The sequence below is a fragment of the Pagrus pagrus genome (assembly GCF_965226575.1).
Source record: "Pagrus pagrus genome assembly, chromosome: 22".
Classification (NCBI taxonomy): domain Eukaryota; kingdom Metazoa; phylum Chordata; class Actinopteri; order Spariformes; family Sparidae; genus Pagrus; species Pagrus pagrus.
The window spans coordinates 8,658,586-8,674,162 of NC_140204.1; the positions used below are offsets into that span (position 1 = coordinate 8,658,586).

Sequence of the window (15,577 nt, forward strand, 5' to 3'; positions counted from 1 at the left end):
GAGACTGACAGCAGTTTCAAATCATAAATGCTCTTATTTTGGCGGTGCAATGTTAACCAGTGGTAGGTATTGGTAAGGAAAATGAATCGAGATTTCTATGTGGCTTGTTGATGGTATTTTTAGGAAGTCAATTGAATAAATATCTATTTTATTAAACAATCAGTATGTGAAATATCTCAGTAATGTCATGCACTTTCCTGAAGAAGCAATATGAGGAACAAGCACCTTTACAAGTAAACATAACACGTCCAATGGCAACAAAACAATCTTTCATTGACGATTGAACAAAGGTGGAAAAACTCTCTGAACACGACAACTGACACCATAATAACACTGAACGATTTCCATTCACTCACCTTAAGATGGACTCCGAGGTGGTCTATGTGCTGAAGGGACTCCATCGTGCTCCTCACCAGAGCTGCACATGTAGACACAGGTATTAATGATCATACCTTTGACCAAAGCCACAACGTAAAGTCCTTTGCAAGCAAGGCTACATAAGCCACCACTAGCATAACACATCAGAATCTCCAACTGAACAGTCAATGGTTGAGCTGTATTGTGGGTAATGTAGGCACCAATTCAAACCTGGCGTATTTACTGATGTATGTGATGTAGTTGTTAACCTGTGTTGACAACTACCTTGTTTGAGGCATTTAACCAAAAACCCAATCAAAATACCCATTGACAAGGGAGGCGAGGGAATTTATTTTGGGTTTTTAAGACTCATTCCTGTGGCACTATTATTACAACTGTAAAATTTTCACAAGACATGATACAACTGCTTGACGTTACAGGTGCAGCACATTAGTGTCTTTGATAGTGAAATATCTTATAACTGATATTGGGTCGTAAATTCACCTGCAAACTGTTCCACCTGGGCGTCCTCCACCTCGTACAGCAGCTCATCATGGAGCTGCGCTATGAGCCTACAGTCACAAACACATTCGGAAATACGCTTAACACCGCAAGACTATTACTACAACTGCTACTGATGATGTGTCATTTAGCTGATCATTTACACGCCACCATGGTCCACCCTGTAATTTTTCATCCTGCTCTCCCAACATACCCAAATAATTCTGGTATATTTTGGCTCTTGGCTTCAAGTGTGTTTACTCCAGCAGAATGTTTGGCATGTTACAGCAGCAATCATTTGAGAAAACTCTTCAACTCTACAAATTTAGTTGGCTGGTAAAATACTGGACGTTCTTTATGTGCTCTGGCATGAGAGAATCTCTTCATTAATATAGCACTTGGTCGTGATTGCCTGTCTAGCTTCAGAAAGGACTACAGTGTAAAGAGCCAGTGTGTACACTATTTGTTACATTAGCTGCATGACAGCAGAGAGTGAAGGATACTGTGTTAGGTAGCATTTGCTCGTAATATGAGCGTCTTCAGTCGGCTGTTAAGTGGTTGTACCTGGCAGACAGTGAGCTGGAGGAAGAAACCAGGTTGAAGATTCTGATCATGGCCATCTTACAGAGATCAGCGGCAGAGCCTGTACACAAATACACATATGTAAAATCACACCACTATTGTGGTTAACAAACTAAATAGCAAATCCCTGGTCATCAGAAGTAAAACAATACAACTGTCATCACACAGACCAGCTGATACTGTCAGTCATCCTACCTTGGACCACGAAGTTGACTGCCTGCCTCTCCGCCTGCATGCGGATGCCCCAATCGGGGGAGTTGATGTTAGGGAGGGTCCGTCGTCGACCCATGATGGAGAGCACATAACCTAAACATCAAAACACACACAGACATTTTAATTTTAATGGTTATATCTTTCTGAGCACACTAAAGTCCTTGAGGGTTGGTTCTGATCTTTCTTCAAATCCTGGTAAGCACAGTGAACACGCCTGCTGCCTGGTGGACTTAAGACACCAATATATGACTTACTTTCACCTTTCATAGAGGCCAGATAAGATGTTTGGCATGTTTGATAGTGATGCTGTATATTAAATGTGTCATACTGAAATGATATTTTGGACCTTGCTTGTATAGTTGCAGCATTTCACAGCATAAAATATTATAGTAACATAAAACCTGAGGTGTCCCAAGACATTTAACGGGTATGTTTTTCTTTTCAGACATCCATTTGATCCAAAGACAGACAGGAAATGGGGGAGAAATAGGGAATTGCGATGCGTGCCTACATTACACACAATGCAACCTGGCCACTGAAAGTTCAGTCAGGGATTGGGAGCCTAGATTTTAATAGAGCAAAGACAGAAAAGGAGCCACACAGCCTTGCTTCCAATCTGGCCTAGTGGCCACTTGAGGCAACTTATCCAACTTAACAGAGCTCCCTTTGGAGCCGAAAAAGGCTTTATAAAAATGTGTTTTTTCACACATGCAGTAGCGTTCCCAAGACTTGTAAAGACACAGAAACAAGTGTAAAATCGCTTGAGTTCCGCCTTTAATGTGTAGCATGGTATGTCCGAGAGAAGGATGCTCAACCAAGTCATAACTGTCTCATGACTTAAGAAAGTTGTGGCCTTTAACAGTCTGCAGCGTCAGTGTCTGAATGGAAACACTACTTTTTCTCACTCCTTCCGGTCAAGTGAGTCATCCATGACTACACACTAAGCTCCTAAAGCTACAGAGAGCTTTTTGAAGAGAACGGTTTCATGAAAAGTCATTTGTTGATACAGCATTATAGGTGATTATGGTAACAGCAGGGTTACAATGACACAAACATACACCCACCTACACTCACACAGGCGTGCAACATACACACACACACACACAAACCCTGGTATCCACATGATTCACATACAAAAGCAAAGAGAAACACAGTGACATTCCCAGTACAGTCACACAAACACACACTGGAAGGCAAACCAGGAATGTGCAGTGACATGATACGCACATTATACACAAACACACATTATCAGATGCAAGTATGCAACCCACACACACACTCACACACAGTGGACCAGTACATTCCACCAGCTGGACAATGGAGCAGGCTTACAGCTAAATCCCTCTAGTATCCCTTACTACGAGGAAAGCCAACCAGGGCATGAAACCTGAATGACCCTCTTCCCAGAACACACACACACACACACGCACGCACGCACGCACGCACGCACGCACGCACGCACGCACGCTCACACACACACAATCATGCATACAAGCATAAATGCATACGAAATTAGTTCACAACAGACAGTAACACACACAAAAAAAACGCTCTACTCACTGTGAATTGACCCATGACACATGCGTGTGACCTTTTCACCAGGAATGTGACCTTTGTTCTGGGGCCCGATGACAGGAATGCACGTGTACTTTGTGCCATACAAATGTTGTTTCCAAGTATGGACAGGTAAGACCGTGAATCACACTGGAATGTGTGTGTTTTTCACACCTGATCGGCTGGTCAGTGGCACAGTGCTGTAAAGGTCAGTGCTTTTCAAGTTCAGAAAGTGGTAGTACATTTTCTGGGAAGTAGAGGTAAAAAAAAAAAAACTAGGAGCGGGAAACGGTTGAAATAGTACCTATAAAATAATAATATACTATAATATAATAGTAGTATAATGATATGATGATGATATGATATTCAAAATGCTGTTGACCAAATGAACGACTAGAAGAAGATTATAATTAAAAGCCTTCTAAACATACTGTACCTTCTTAATCACCTTTTCACTATGAGGTGATGTTATGTTGAAGTTTGTCAGGTACTTCCAGGCACCAATCTGGATTCAGCATTACAGTTGGTTTGTTGTTTGACCCCTGTCAATCGAATCTGATCAAAGCATGTCTACACATCTGTATCATTTATAGTTGTTTGTTAAAATAAATGCCATTTACATCTAAACTGTACTAAGCTGAAGTACTTCAGTATATTGTTTTACTTGTAGTCTTCTCATATCAAACTGCAGTTCAACATTTAAAGCGTCATGTTACTCTGAACAGAAACTCCCACTCCTGCTGGGTCTAGCTGTTGGCTGCGTTAGCCCTATTAGCTCTGTTAGCTGTTAGCTGCCTCAGACAAACACACTGCTGCCAACCAGCTACTCACAGCTAACAGCTTACGAACTCGTAAGGGTAGCATCAGGGAAAAAATAGGGTGCGCCCCTGCTGATAGTGAGTTTACTGCGTCTCTTCAGACCATATTTATTTTAAGTCTCATGCTTAATAGCTAGGCAGTGATAGTAACGATAGAAAAAGCAAGGGGCTTTAAAGCCATTGAGCTTGTTCTGATGTTATGCATAAGAGTAGAACATAAGCAAACATTTTTATTGGTATTGTCTTATTGATTTTAAACCATATTGCCTAGTGTTCTGAAAAAAGTGTTTAAATGTGCAAATTTGTAGAATATCTCAGCACCATTGTAATTTCTCATCATCTGTGTGTGCAGTGTTTGAATTACAGCTGCCCACATAGATGAGTATTGCTGTCATGTGCCAATATCTATGACAGAGCATACCAGGCTGAAGAAACAGCTAAACTGCAAATCCTTTTTTTATTAATGACAATCCTCTGCCAGCTCCGCTGTCTACAGAAGTCTGCAGCGGAGATATCCGCATGAACACCAGAGCCAGGATGTGTTTATGTGTGAGACTTAGCACAGACGGCTGTTTACATATCTATGCAGATCAAGGCTTCCCTGTGTCTGCTGTGGCCTTCAGAAGACTTGGCTGGTTTTCATCTCTGTGATTCCCCCGTTCAAAAAAAGAAAATCATCCTCGTCTCCTCATCTTTTTTTTTTTTTTAATCTCAGGCAGTCTTTACAAGTGTAGGTACGACATTCATCCCAAGAGCTTGAGAGATATGTGCATGAAGAACAACAGGCCAGGCTCACCCAGAGTGACGGCTTTATCCCATCTTCAAATCAAACTGTTTATCATAAAAAAACATAAAATATTACTGCTTTGTCCTCATTTTTGTCCCTTTCCTTCTCTCTGCTGTTACTCTCACATCATGATACTGACCTCACCTTCACTTTGCCCTCTCCAGTGCACTTCCAACAAATATGACAGCAGCTGAGCCTGCACTGCCTGCCAGCATCCAGCAGTTCTGGACGAAATATCGCTGTATCAGGTACCGATCAAATATAAACTCAGTGCAGAGTGGACAAGGAGCCTGGGCACGTATTAATCTCTGCTCCCTGAGTCACAGCACCGCTCCTAAAACAGCAAGTGAATCTACTGTGATAGTATGCCTCTTCACAGACTGCAGGGACTATTTTATCGATCAGCTAAATTTCGGCGGTGGGATGAGACAGGCAGAGACATAAAGAAGAGAGATGTGGAAACAGTGACGTAGATCGGACGAGGCTGACTAAAAAGGGAGAGAGAGATAGACAGGAATATGTAAAAGAGGGAGAGACAGATAAGAAACAAAGAGAAAGAGTGAGACCGACGAGAGAGTGTGGGACGAGCAGGGTAGATGAATCCCGGTACACTCTCCGATGGGAGGATCACCATGGTGATGAGCTGAATTAAAGCCAACTGTTTGGCGCAAACATCACTTTGCCCCAGAGAACGAGGAGGCTTCCACTGTGATCTGTTCGGGCGTTTTTGGAGGAATGAGTCCATTGCGCTGCTTCGATTACGAAGCTTACACCGGAGGAGAAGGGGGGGAGCGACGAGCGGGGGGGCGTGTGTTGCCAATGATAGGTCGCTGTGGGTGATGGAGCACCTGTCTTACGTGGCGGCAACTCAGGGTCTGTGACAAAGGTGTTTGCCATCCTGGCCGACATGAAAAACATCTACCGCCCTGACCTGATTCTTGATGACTACTACATAACAAGGTTGTTTTTCAGCACTTGTTATACAAGATAAAATGACTAAGGACCTAGTTTTTCATGCAGAGAGTTGCCAAAGTTTCTTAGGACCTTCCTTCTCACAGATTTTTACTAATTTGATTTGTGTGTAATTTGTTTTCACTTCGACTTCTTGCCTTTATTAGACAGAGAGATAAAGATAAAGCAGGCTGGTCTTCACCCAAACACAGGCCTTAGAGTTGAAGGTTGGAGGAGCTGACCTCATCCCTCCGCCTGTCGACACTGGGCTCATGTACCGTGTGCAATGAGGGTTAAAGTGCAGACTTTACACTATTTTGTGTGAGCGTGCTCAAGTCTCAGGTGTGCTGTGTTGGCAGTTCAGTCCGAATATAAATAGAGTGTCCCGTCTGAACCGTCAGCCCCTCACCCACCCTCCATCCATCCACCTCGTCCCCCTCAAGTATTGACCCACGGCAGTTTGTCTCATTCCTGCCAATGCAAGCACATCTTCTTCCTCGTTTTTTCTCGGCACACAAATCCATAGAGAGCGTGGGTGTATGTGTGTGTGTACGCTTAAGAAATTCAAACTACAAAGCGCATGTCAAAAACCCAGACATGCACACACACACGTTTCCGTTACATTTGTAGGGACGTTTTGCTGACTTATCTCATTTGTTAACATGAACGCTTAATTTCCTGCAGTTTAACTGTGACTCTGACCCTAACCTGTAATCCTATAAATAAACATTTTGCCATTGCATTCTGGGAAAAAATTCTCATACAGTATGTGACACATTTTCTCCAATATCTATTCCACTCAAGATGACCTTGAGGTAATGTTTCATAGGGGAGCTGCAATGAGAATTTGACCTTGTTTGTGGCACTGCTGGATGGTCCTCTGGATGAAGGCCTGGACTTCTCGGTAGGTCTGGAGGAAGCTGTCTTGAAATCTGCTGGCCTGCTCAGCACTCACCCCGAGGATCCCTGACAGACGCTCGCGACCTGCAAGGAAAAATATATTAGTTTAATTAATTAATTAAAACTGCAAGCTTACTTTAGGGAGAGAAGCTACACGGCATTGTTGCCATGCCAATACACCCTAAATAGTATGATATATTATGCATAATTTCTAGCCTTGATGATTTGTGATTTGTGTTACTAGAGCTGTCTGCAGTATGCAAGCTTTAGAGATGCTGCTAGGCAGATTTGAATACGTTTTGGACATAGCCAGCTAGCTGTTTCCTCTTGTTTACAGTCTTTTTGCTAAGTTATGCTTGAGTTTCATATTTACCATACAGATATGAGAGTATTATCATCTAAGGAAGGAGGGACTAAACATATCTCCCAAAATGCCAAACTATTCCTTTAATATCGATGTTCTGTGACGATCTGCGTTTCATTTAAGCTGATAAGTGAGCAATCGGTGAATTTACAAGGAGCAACAACCTTCATCACAACTGATTGAAGAGTGTGCAAAGTGATGGGAGAGGCCAGGGGAAGAGAAGAAAGTTGAAAGGGTTAGAGTGAACAGAGGGCAGACTGGACCAGAGGGTAAAAGAACCGAAGAGAGAAAAAGCAGAGCCAAGTGAAGGGTGAAATATAGAAGAGGACAAGATAAAACGAGAGTGGGCAAGGATCAGGGCAAGACTGCAAGGGCTGTATATGTGTGTGTGTGTGTGTGTCTGTGTGCGCAAAGTGATGATAAAGCTCAGAACAGAGGCTCAGTGTGTGTGTGCTCCCAGGAAGTATTAAAGGTGTACAGCCTGTAGCAGGAGTAGAGGAGAGGACTATAAGGTTAGGAAGAGATCGATAGAGGAGCGTAGAGGGTGAGCTAATGGGTGCCGCAGTTACTGTGTGTGTGTGTGCGTGTGTGTGGTTTTGACTTATGAGGAATGTGTGTGGTTGGTGATGAGTAATATCATGCCAAACAGCTGAGAGCTGTAGGAGAGTTCGCAGGGGGGACAGACAGTAGTCTCTGCAGAGATTAAAAATCACCACCACCGAACAGAAACAGAAACAGAAACACACACACAGACTTCATTGTTCTTTAACGTCCTCCGATCCAAAATGTCTTTGGAGGAAAAATACCTAATAAAACAAAACAATTCAATGTTTTTGTACTTTCAACCATATATCAGTCAGAAATGATGACAATTCTTAAAAGTTGTGGTGAAAGTGGTATAAAGTTTCCTTGATCTTTTTAAGTAAGATAACGTATTTTACAGTGCACCCTACAGTTTATATCCAAGTGGTTTTACTGCCATGAAATGAATACATTTCCATATAATTTTTGCCATTAACAACTATCACATGAAACAAATGAATGTCGTCGACATGGGCTTCATTTTTGAAAGTCAACGTTAGAGTAAAACACATTTTAAGTCTTTCCACTCAGTGTGTCTTCCTGTCCTTTCAGCACTGTGGCTGGTTATGTGTTTTTGCGTGCGTTGACCCCAAAGACACTGAGTTTGATATGCATACTGTTGGTAACAGGGATGGCGAATGAAAGCAAAGTTACCATGAAGACGTTGTGTCGATGCTAAAGAGCAGTGACTCTGGATGAGGCCCACATTCCTGCTGAATGAGGTCAGCTGAGAGAGTGACCGTTGACCTCCGTTACTGGCTGCTCGTACCCCCGTCGTTTCTGTGGTCTTCAGTCTTTTACTGCGGCAACCCTCCTGTCAGTTCTGCCCTCATTACTTTCCTTTATTTTATTTTTTTTAAAGCTCACTGAAAATTGTGAAAACTCAAACCTGTTTAGACAGATTTAATGACCTAAGAATGTTAATGAACTTCTTTTCTTTTCGTCTCACCTTCCTCATCCGACTTTTTCCCCCTCATACATCATCACTTTGCCTCCTTATTTCTGACCCATTTGTATGTATGTGACTGTGTGCATGAGTCTATAGCACCGCTCCGCCCCTCCTCCCTGGCCTGATTATTGTCTTGCGGAGAGCGCTTCCTTTTAGTATTTGGTATCCATGGCAACGCATCCTTCCATGAAGAGCCGCCTGTCTACGGCGATCAGGAGATCCTACCATTCCTCTTCTCTCGCTCAGCCCCACCCGCTCCTTCCCCTTTCCCCTACATTACTCTCCCCTCCGCCACCTCCCCCGATCTTTTCTGCCTCTAGCCTACATTTCCTACATCTCCCTCACCGTTCAAAGCATCTCGCTTTAACACGTCCTCACGCGCTCCATATTTTCTCTGCATTTTTAGCACCGACGTTTTTGCTTTGTGATTTGTCCCTGTATGCCTACCATGCCCCCCCACCCCCCCCCCCCATACATGTCTCAAATGAATAGCCTTTACACATTTACCTCATGGGCTATTACCGCGGAGGTTTATTGAGTTTCTTAGAACCAACTCATTCATCAGTGTTTGTGTTTCTCTGCTGATGCTTGTTTTCTCCCGCTGAGCTGTAGAAATACCGCAGACCACTTGAATGCTCTCTTTACATGCTCAAACCAACTGGCCCAGTTCCCTTCATGCAGATTCTGATGCAAACCATGTGCTTTAGGGTCACCGCTGATTGCTTGATTAAATCAAACATATTTTCTAGTGTCGTCAGGATGTTCCCTTCAAGGAGAACATTAAATGTCCTGGTTTGATAATATACCTTGTCTGGGTCACAGGAAGTGGCGAATACGAGAAACTAACATGCAGGATGAGTTTTTATTTATCCCTATATGTCATTTTACCATGGAGGAAAAACAATATGCAGTAAATGATTAATTGACTAAACTACAACTTTATTTCTTAAGCAAATTTATTTCATGTCTAATTATTTTGAGTTGCAAATCAAACCAATATCTGGTGGCAGCATACTATCGAGAGGTAAGAACTGATCATTTGTGCTGTGTATTTAGGTGAAACACAAGATAGGCTGCTCGTTCACTTGCTTTTTTTCAGTAAGTCAACCCTCTCTGAGTCATATGAGTGAGAAACTCATTACTACTCACTACATTGACCTACAAGAAATTTTCAGACTTTCAAGACATATATGCAGATATACAAACTATGTGAACTAGCAGAACGTTTTGGTGCAATATATTTCATTAAGAAGTAGGGTTGCAGCGGTGCACCAGCTTCAAGGTAAAACGGTTATCATACAGTTAGATTTGCAATATCTATGGTATTGAATTATACCATATTAGTGTTATTTAAATGTATTTGCTTTAAGTTCAGTTTAAGTTTTCTGTCTGTCAAAACACAATATTTTAGGAAATTATAATAAAGCCTTTGTTTAACCAAAAAATCCTTGTTTTCATTCCTTTAAAGATGCAAAATTTACAAATTCTTTTCAACAGAATGATAAGAAATAAATGTTTTGACCTCATGTCAAAGACGTCTATGCTAACCAGCAAGCCCTGGGCCTGAAAACCTTCTTCTCCCAGCGGTCCAAAGTTCCTGTGCAAGTGGTGTAAACACCAACACTCCCCTAGTAGTCTGGCTAGCTGCACAGCTAACTGAGCTAACAAGCTAACAGTAGCTACAGTCATGGATGTGTTAGTAGTTAATCTGCTGACATGATGCCCCTATAATAACACTAATAATTGCGTAATGACACGTACTGTGATACCATTGATACTGTTGCAGCCCTATCAATATGTAGCCACAGTTTCTCAAAGCAGGATATAACATGTGAGATAGCTTTATGGTGCTTGTATGATTTTCATCATGGAAAAAAAAAATAAAAAATTCTTTACAGAAAGAAGATCAGTTAAGCTAGAATTTACTGTTTGTCCCCATGCATCCACAAGTAAGTTGTTGTCTTTCCTGCTGAAAAAAACTGCTGATCATCATAGTTGATAGAGACAAATTCGATACATTTTCTGAATAAATTCAAAACAATGAGCCCTTCGTGAACAGCAGAAGCCCTGCAGTCAGCTTTGTGTAATTAATTATGTATGATTGATTGTGTTTCGAGCATTTGCTGTAGTCTGGCATAATAGCAGTTTGATAACAGGCTCTAAAGTTGTCAAAACAGTTATTATAAAAGCTTTAGAAGATTAGTCATTTATTGGAAGTCATTGCCATGTCAGCCCTGTGGCTACTTCACCCCAGACTGTAGCAGGAGCTGGTGTGGTGTGTTGTGTGAGCATATGGAAAAAAACTGCAACTCCACATAAGCATTTAAGTAGGCCACAGGCAATAAAACCTGATGAAGAGTGCAGAATGCCTGTAAAACCTGCCTTCATCACACAGGTGACAGAACAGATGCACACGTAAAACATGCCAGATATCTAACACAGGTCCACTCTCACGCACACAGGCTTGTATCCCTCTGGTCATGTGTGTGGAACCATAAATGGGTCACAAGTGACAGAGACAAGCCTCTTTATGGGCCACAAGGGTGTATTATTACATTTATCTTCCTCTCTCTATTTTTAACTTCTTCTGCCCCACCGCCCTCTATCCCTTGCCCCTGTGTCCGCCTTGTGGAATGAGGAATGTGATCCATAACATGACAGAAACAGAAAAAGAAGCCCGTTGGAAATCCTGCATAAAACACTGACATCACGTCTTCCTCCTCCTCCTCTTTCTGTCAGTGTTTTATCTCTGATTGATCTCCTCTGCTAACACATTTACCCTCCTCACACAATGAAGCACTTATAGGTCTGAATGACACTTAGGCTCATTGTTTTATCATTTCGAAACAATACAGCTCAATGGTCTAGTTGACTCATGAATAACTGTATTTTCATTATTGTCAATCAATTATTACCGCCCACCACTCTATGCCTCTGTGTGTGTGCATGTGTGTACTCACCTGCCCCGTACACAACAGAGTAGACGATGCGTTTGGCGTGTTCCCGATCCTCAGAAGTCACCTCACCCTCACTCACCCCTTTCCTGAATGGAGACAACAAAAACATAGAAATAGATAATGTATATTATTCAACACATTCTTCCTTTTTAAAACTTGGCGCCTAGATTACCCACAATGCATCCAGGCATCCTTATGTAAGCCTGTTAACTTTAGATGTTTAGATTAAATGTAAATGCACTTTGTTGCCTGGTGGGACATAGAGAAGGTGGAAGCACAAGACAGAAAAGTGGCAAAGAAGAAAAGGACTGCAGAAGAATCAGACCGAGAACAAAAAGAAAAAAAGGAGTCAGTGCGAGTTATGGAGGTTAAAAGGGTATGAGGGGTAGAGAGACAGGGGGAGAGACAGACAGAGGCAGGGACGGACAGACAGAGACAGTTATGTAATGTGACTTGTAGACAGCCGTAGTACTGGGGATCAGACAGGGTGGGATGACACGTCTGCAAAGTGGCATTTCTGGAGGGGCTGACGGGGAGCTGCCACTGATGATCAGTGTTGAGGGAGTCCACACACACACACACACACACACACACACACACACACACACACACACACAGACAAAAAGACACCCATAGAGAAATTATGTTATGTCTGGTGAACTTCAAGACTCTAGTGTCTCATGATGTCATAAGTCTTGATGCCTGAAGCCTCAGGATAAGGACTCTTAAGCTGGAATTAATGACCCTTAAAATGATCTTTCTCTCCTACAAACACACACTTACACACACACACACACATAACCCAACCAACAGAGATAAATGATGGGTGAGTTATAACCTCCAGTGGGTGAGCCAAAGGTGAGCTGAGGGGATATCCATACTGGATTTTCACTGCCCCCTGCTGGACAGGCATTCCTCTCGCCTGCGGTTAACCTTAATCAGGTATATGTCACATTTTGAAACTTAAACAAGCTTTTACATTTGTCTTAGGCTTCTTGTTGCTGTTACATGTTTGTGTTTGCCACTGACACCCATTTGCAACAAGTTGAAAAAAAAAAGTGTTGCCGGTTGTTCTTACAAAGACAGTTTTGCGTCTTGTAAAGAAAAATCTCATGTGTTTTTCAAAGTAAAAGGGAATTCATTTTGTTGCAGAGTTAAAAGCTGTTTTACCCTCTAAAATATCTATATTTAGAGGGTTTCCAGTCAGATTAGTGACATAACTGGCAGGAGAGCAATGGGTTGAAAGAGTGAAAGCAGTGGGGGAAAAAGAAAAATGGAAGAAAAGAAACAGTGAAATTAACATGGAAAGGAGCGATGGAAAAGGAGGAGGGGGGGATGGGATTAAGAAGAGAGAAATAATTGTGAGAGGAAGGACGGAGAGGGCGAGAAAAAGACTGAAACCACTTGAGCCAAAAGGCACAGAGGAAAGAAATAGAAGACTATAAAAGAGAGAGAAACAGAAAAAGGGAGAGTCAGGCAGAGTAATCCCTGCAGAGCTGCAGTGACACCAGTTAATTTGTTTAAAGGTGAAACAGAGATAATGAAAGAGACACAAAGTAAAGCCTCAGTAGAGCTGTTAATGTGGTCCTTGTGACCAGGTAATCTGTTTAACCGGCTGCCCTCTGCCTCACACTTGACTGAGATGGATGACGGGAGCAAAAGGTACAACACTGACACACGCACTCACACAAGCAGCATCAAAAAAGACAAGACACGCCTACGTGTAAACACCGACACACACTGGCAGCGTGGAGGGAATGAAAAAAACACACGCACACTTGCAAAATATACTTCAAAAGCACTACAATGTAATCACAAGGGTGGCCAGCCCAGGGGTGTCCTGCCCATGAAGAAGGGAGAGCGGATGAGGCGGTTGGCATGGTAGTCATGGCAACAAGGTTATTAGCGTTTGAAGTGAAGGAGCAGGCAGTCTGATGTGAGGGGGGAGAGAGAGAGAGAAAGGGAAGGAGAAACCCCGTAGAGCATCAACACTCACCTTGGCAAGGAGATCAGGGGAGAAGTAGTGTGTGTGCATGTGTGTGTGCGTGTGTGTGTGTGTGTGTGTGTGTGTGTGTGTGTGTGTGTGTGTGAGACCCACCACTGAGAGGCCAACATGGTAAAGACATCCGCCTGCGGGTGGGTGAAAATGCGGAGCAGCTCAGGGTCAGAGGAGAGGTGAGCCAGCAGACGCAGCTCCACCTGGCAGAAGTCTGGCACGTACACACACACACACACACACACACACACACACACCTTCTACATGATACATTATTCCAGACTCACATGTAAAATCATCATCTAATGGCAACGCTGACATTTTGGGAAAGATTCTTATTCGCCTTCTTGCTGGGTGTAGTTAGATGAGAAGATTTATATCACTCTGATGTCTGTCTTAAACATGAGCATGAGCGACATTAGCCTAGCCTAGCCCAGATTGGGAACCAGGTAACCTGGCTCGGTCCAGAGGTGCCAAAATCTGCTCAACAGCACCTCTCGAGGAAGCTACTGTTAGCTACTTTTAGACAATAAAAGAATAAATCAACAGAGCATGTTTACAGTACTTATGCTGGGAGGTAGATATTGTCAGTTACTTACTCACAACATATGTACAATATGTTTTACATTTACAGTATATTTGTGGTGTAGAATAAATGTCCAAATGAAAAGAAAGGATGATTTAGGTTCAACAAGCTCAAAGAATACATAAAACATTTTGTGCATGGAAGGTAACTACGATTGTGTCGCACTCGCTGTTCCTCAACCTGCCATCTTCACTTAATTTAGTGGCTTCCAGCATTTCCCAGTATAACTTTGATTAACCCACACAGAGTGGGTGTGAAATACAGCGGTTCCACTTAGTCATACATGAAAGGTGTAGAGAGCAACAGCAAATAGCGACAGTAAGAGCAAAAGAGTGAGAGCTTCAAGTACAGACAGAAAGGTCAGTGTCTGTGGAGAAATTGGTGTCCCAGCTTCCTACATGCTTCTCTCTGTGTTACTGTTGATGGCAGTCTATAAAGAAAGTACCCTTTTGTCATTCTGTCACCAGAAAGCGTCCTATTGATGTTTTCGACAGTTTTGTGTGATCAAACTCGATCTAAGCTGGATGAAAGAGCAGTCAAAGACCCTCACACAGCAGCTACTAGTACACAAACAGAAACACAAATACACAAAACAACACAGCCTAACACCTTCCTGGTTTACCTGGATTCACAAGAAAATTAATTGGAGAGTGTGTATGCACATTTTGGTCTGATTATCTTAGAGCAACATCATAATCATTTGTGATGTTTTACAAACACGACTAAACGTTTAAAATTAAATCAACATTTTTCTCGACGTTAATGCTTTGGATGCATCAATGTGATGTGCGGCCTTTTTACCATAATGATGTTGAAATTACCATGATTTGGATTTAATCTGTTACATCCGTCTCACAGTAAGCTAAAGCTGCTATCACATAAATCCATGTAAAGCTGGGTTATTAAGTAAAAGTCACGGGACTTGAACCGTAAAAATGCTGCTATTAAATGTGTGAATGTGAATATTCGCAGTGACCTGATGATGGTGTGAATATAAATGTATCCACTAGCTGCTAAGCCTCGAGGAATAGTTCACTAAAAGGTGACAAAACTCTTTTTGCTCATTTAAAGCAACATGCTGTAGCTTTTTTACCTTAAAATAGCAGCTTCAAAATAATTTTGTGTCTTGTAATTGGGTGAATGGTGTCTCTATCTCTGCCCCCCTATCACTTGTTTCTGCACTATGTAGCTTGGGGCGCCAAATCGCATACAATGCCAATTACTACATAATGTAGCTTTAAATGTGAATGCACAGCTAATAGTTACATGTATAGGACAAAATAGCTTTCATCATGAAAAGATGCAAATTATGGGAGATCTTGTGCTTTTTAAAAAAAAAAAAACTATTCATCTGTCTATTTAAGGTCTTCATATTAAGTCAAAGGTATCAAGTTTATTCATTTTTGTTAAACACTTTCGAAGCCAAAACGGATGCATCTTCTGTTAAAGAGTTGAAACTGTACATGGCTGAGTACTGGAA

At 42.1% G+C, this 15,577-nt stretch overlaps 1 protein-coding gene across 6 annotated transcripts in view; it reads right to left on the reverse strand.

The window, feature by feature from the left end:
• The window catches only part of poln (polymerase (DNA directed) nu), a 62,689-nt gene that overhangs the window by 7,251 nt on the left and 39,861 nt on the right, over positions 1-15,577 (reverse strand). For all 6 annotated transcript variants that reach the window (XR_014621446.1, XM_084344245.1, XM_084344246.1 and 3 more), the window contains 7 exons: positions 13,614-13,725; positions 11,519-11,601; positions 6,616-6,747; positions 1,636-1,746; positions 1,423-1,501; positions 862-929; positions 357-418 (listed from right to left, as the gene is read on the reverse strand). Coding sequence is in view for 5 of the 6 variants with exons in the window: in XM_084344245.1 (XP_084200371.1) it covers positions 357-418; positions 862-929; positions 1,423-1,501; positions 1,636-1,746; positions 6,616-6,747; positions 11,519-11,601; positions 13,614-13,725 (647 nt within the window). In the remaining variant the exon portion in view is untranslated. The remainder of the gene's footprint in view (positions 1-356; positions 419-861; positions 930-1,422; positions 1,502-1,635; positions 1,747-6,615; positions 6,748-11,518; positions 11,602-13,613; positions 13,726-15,577) is intronic.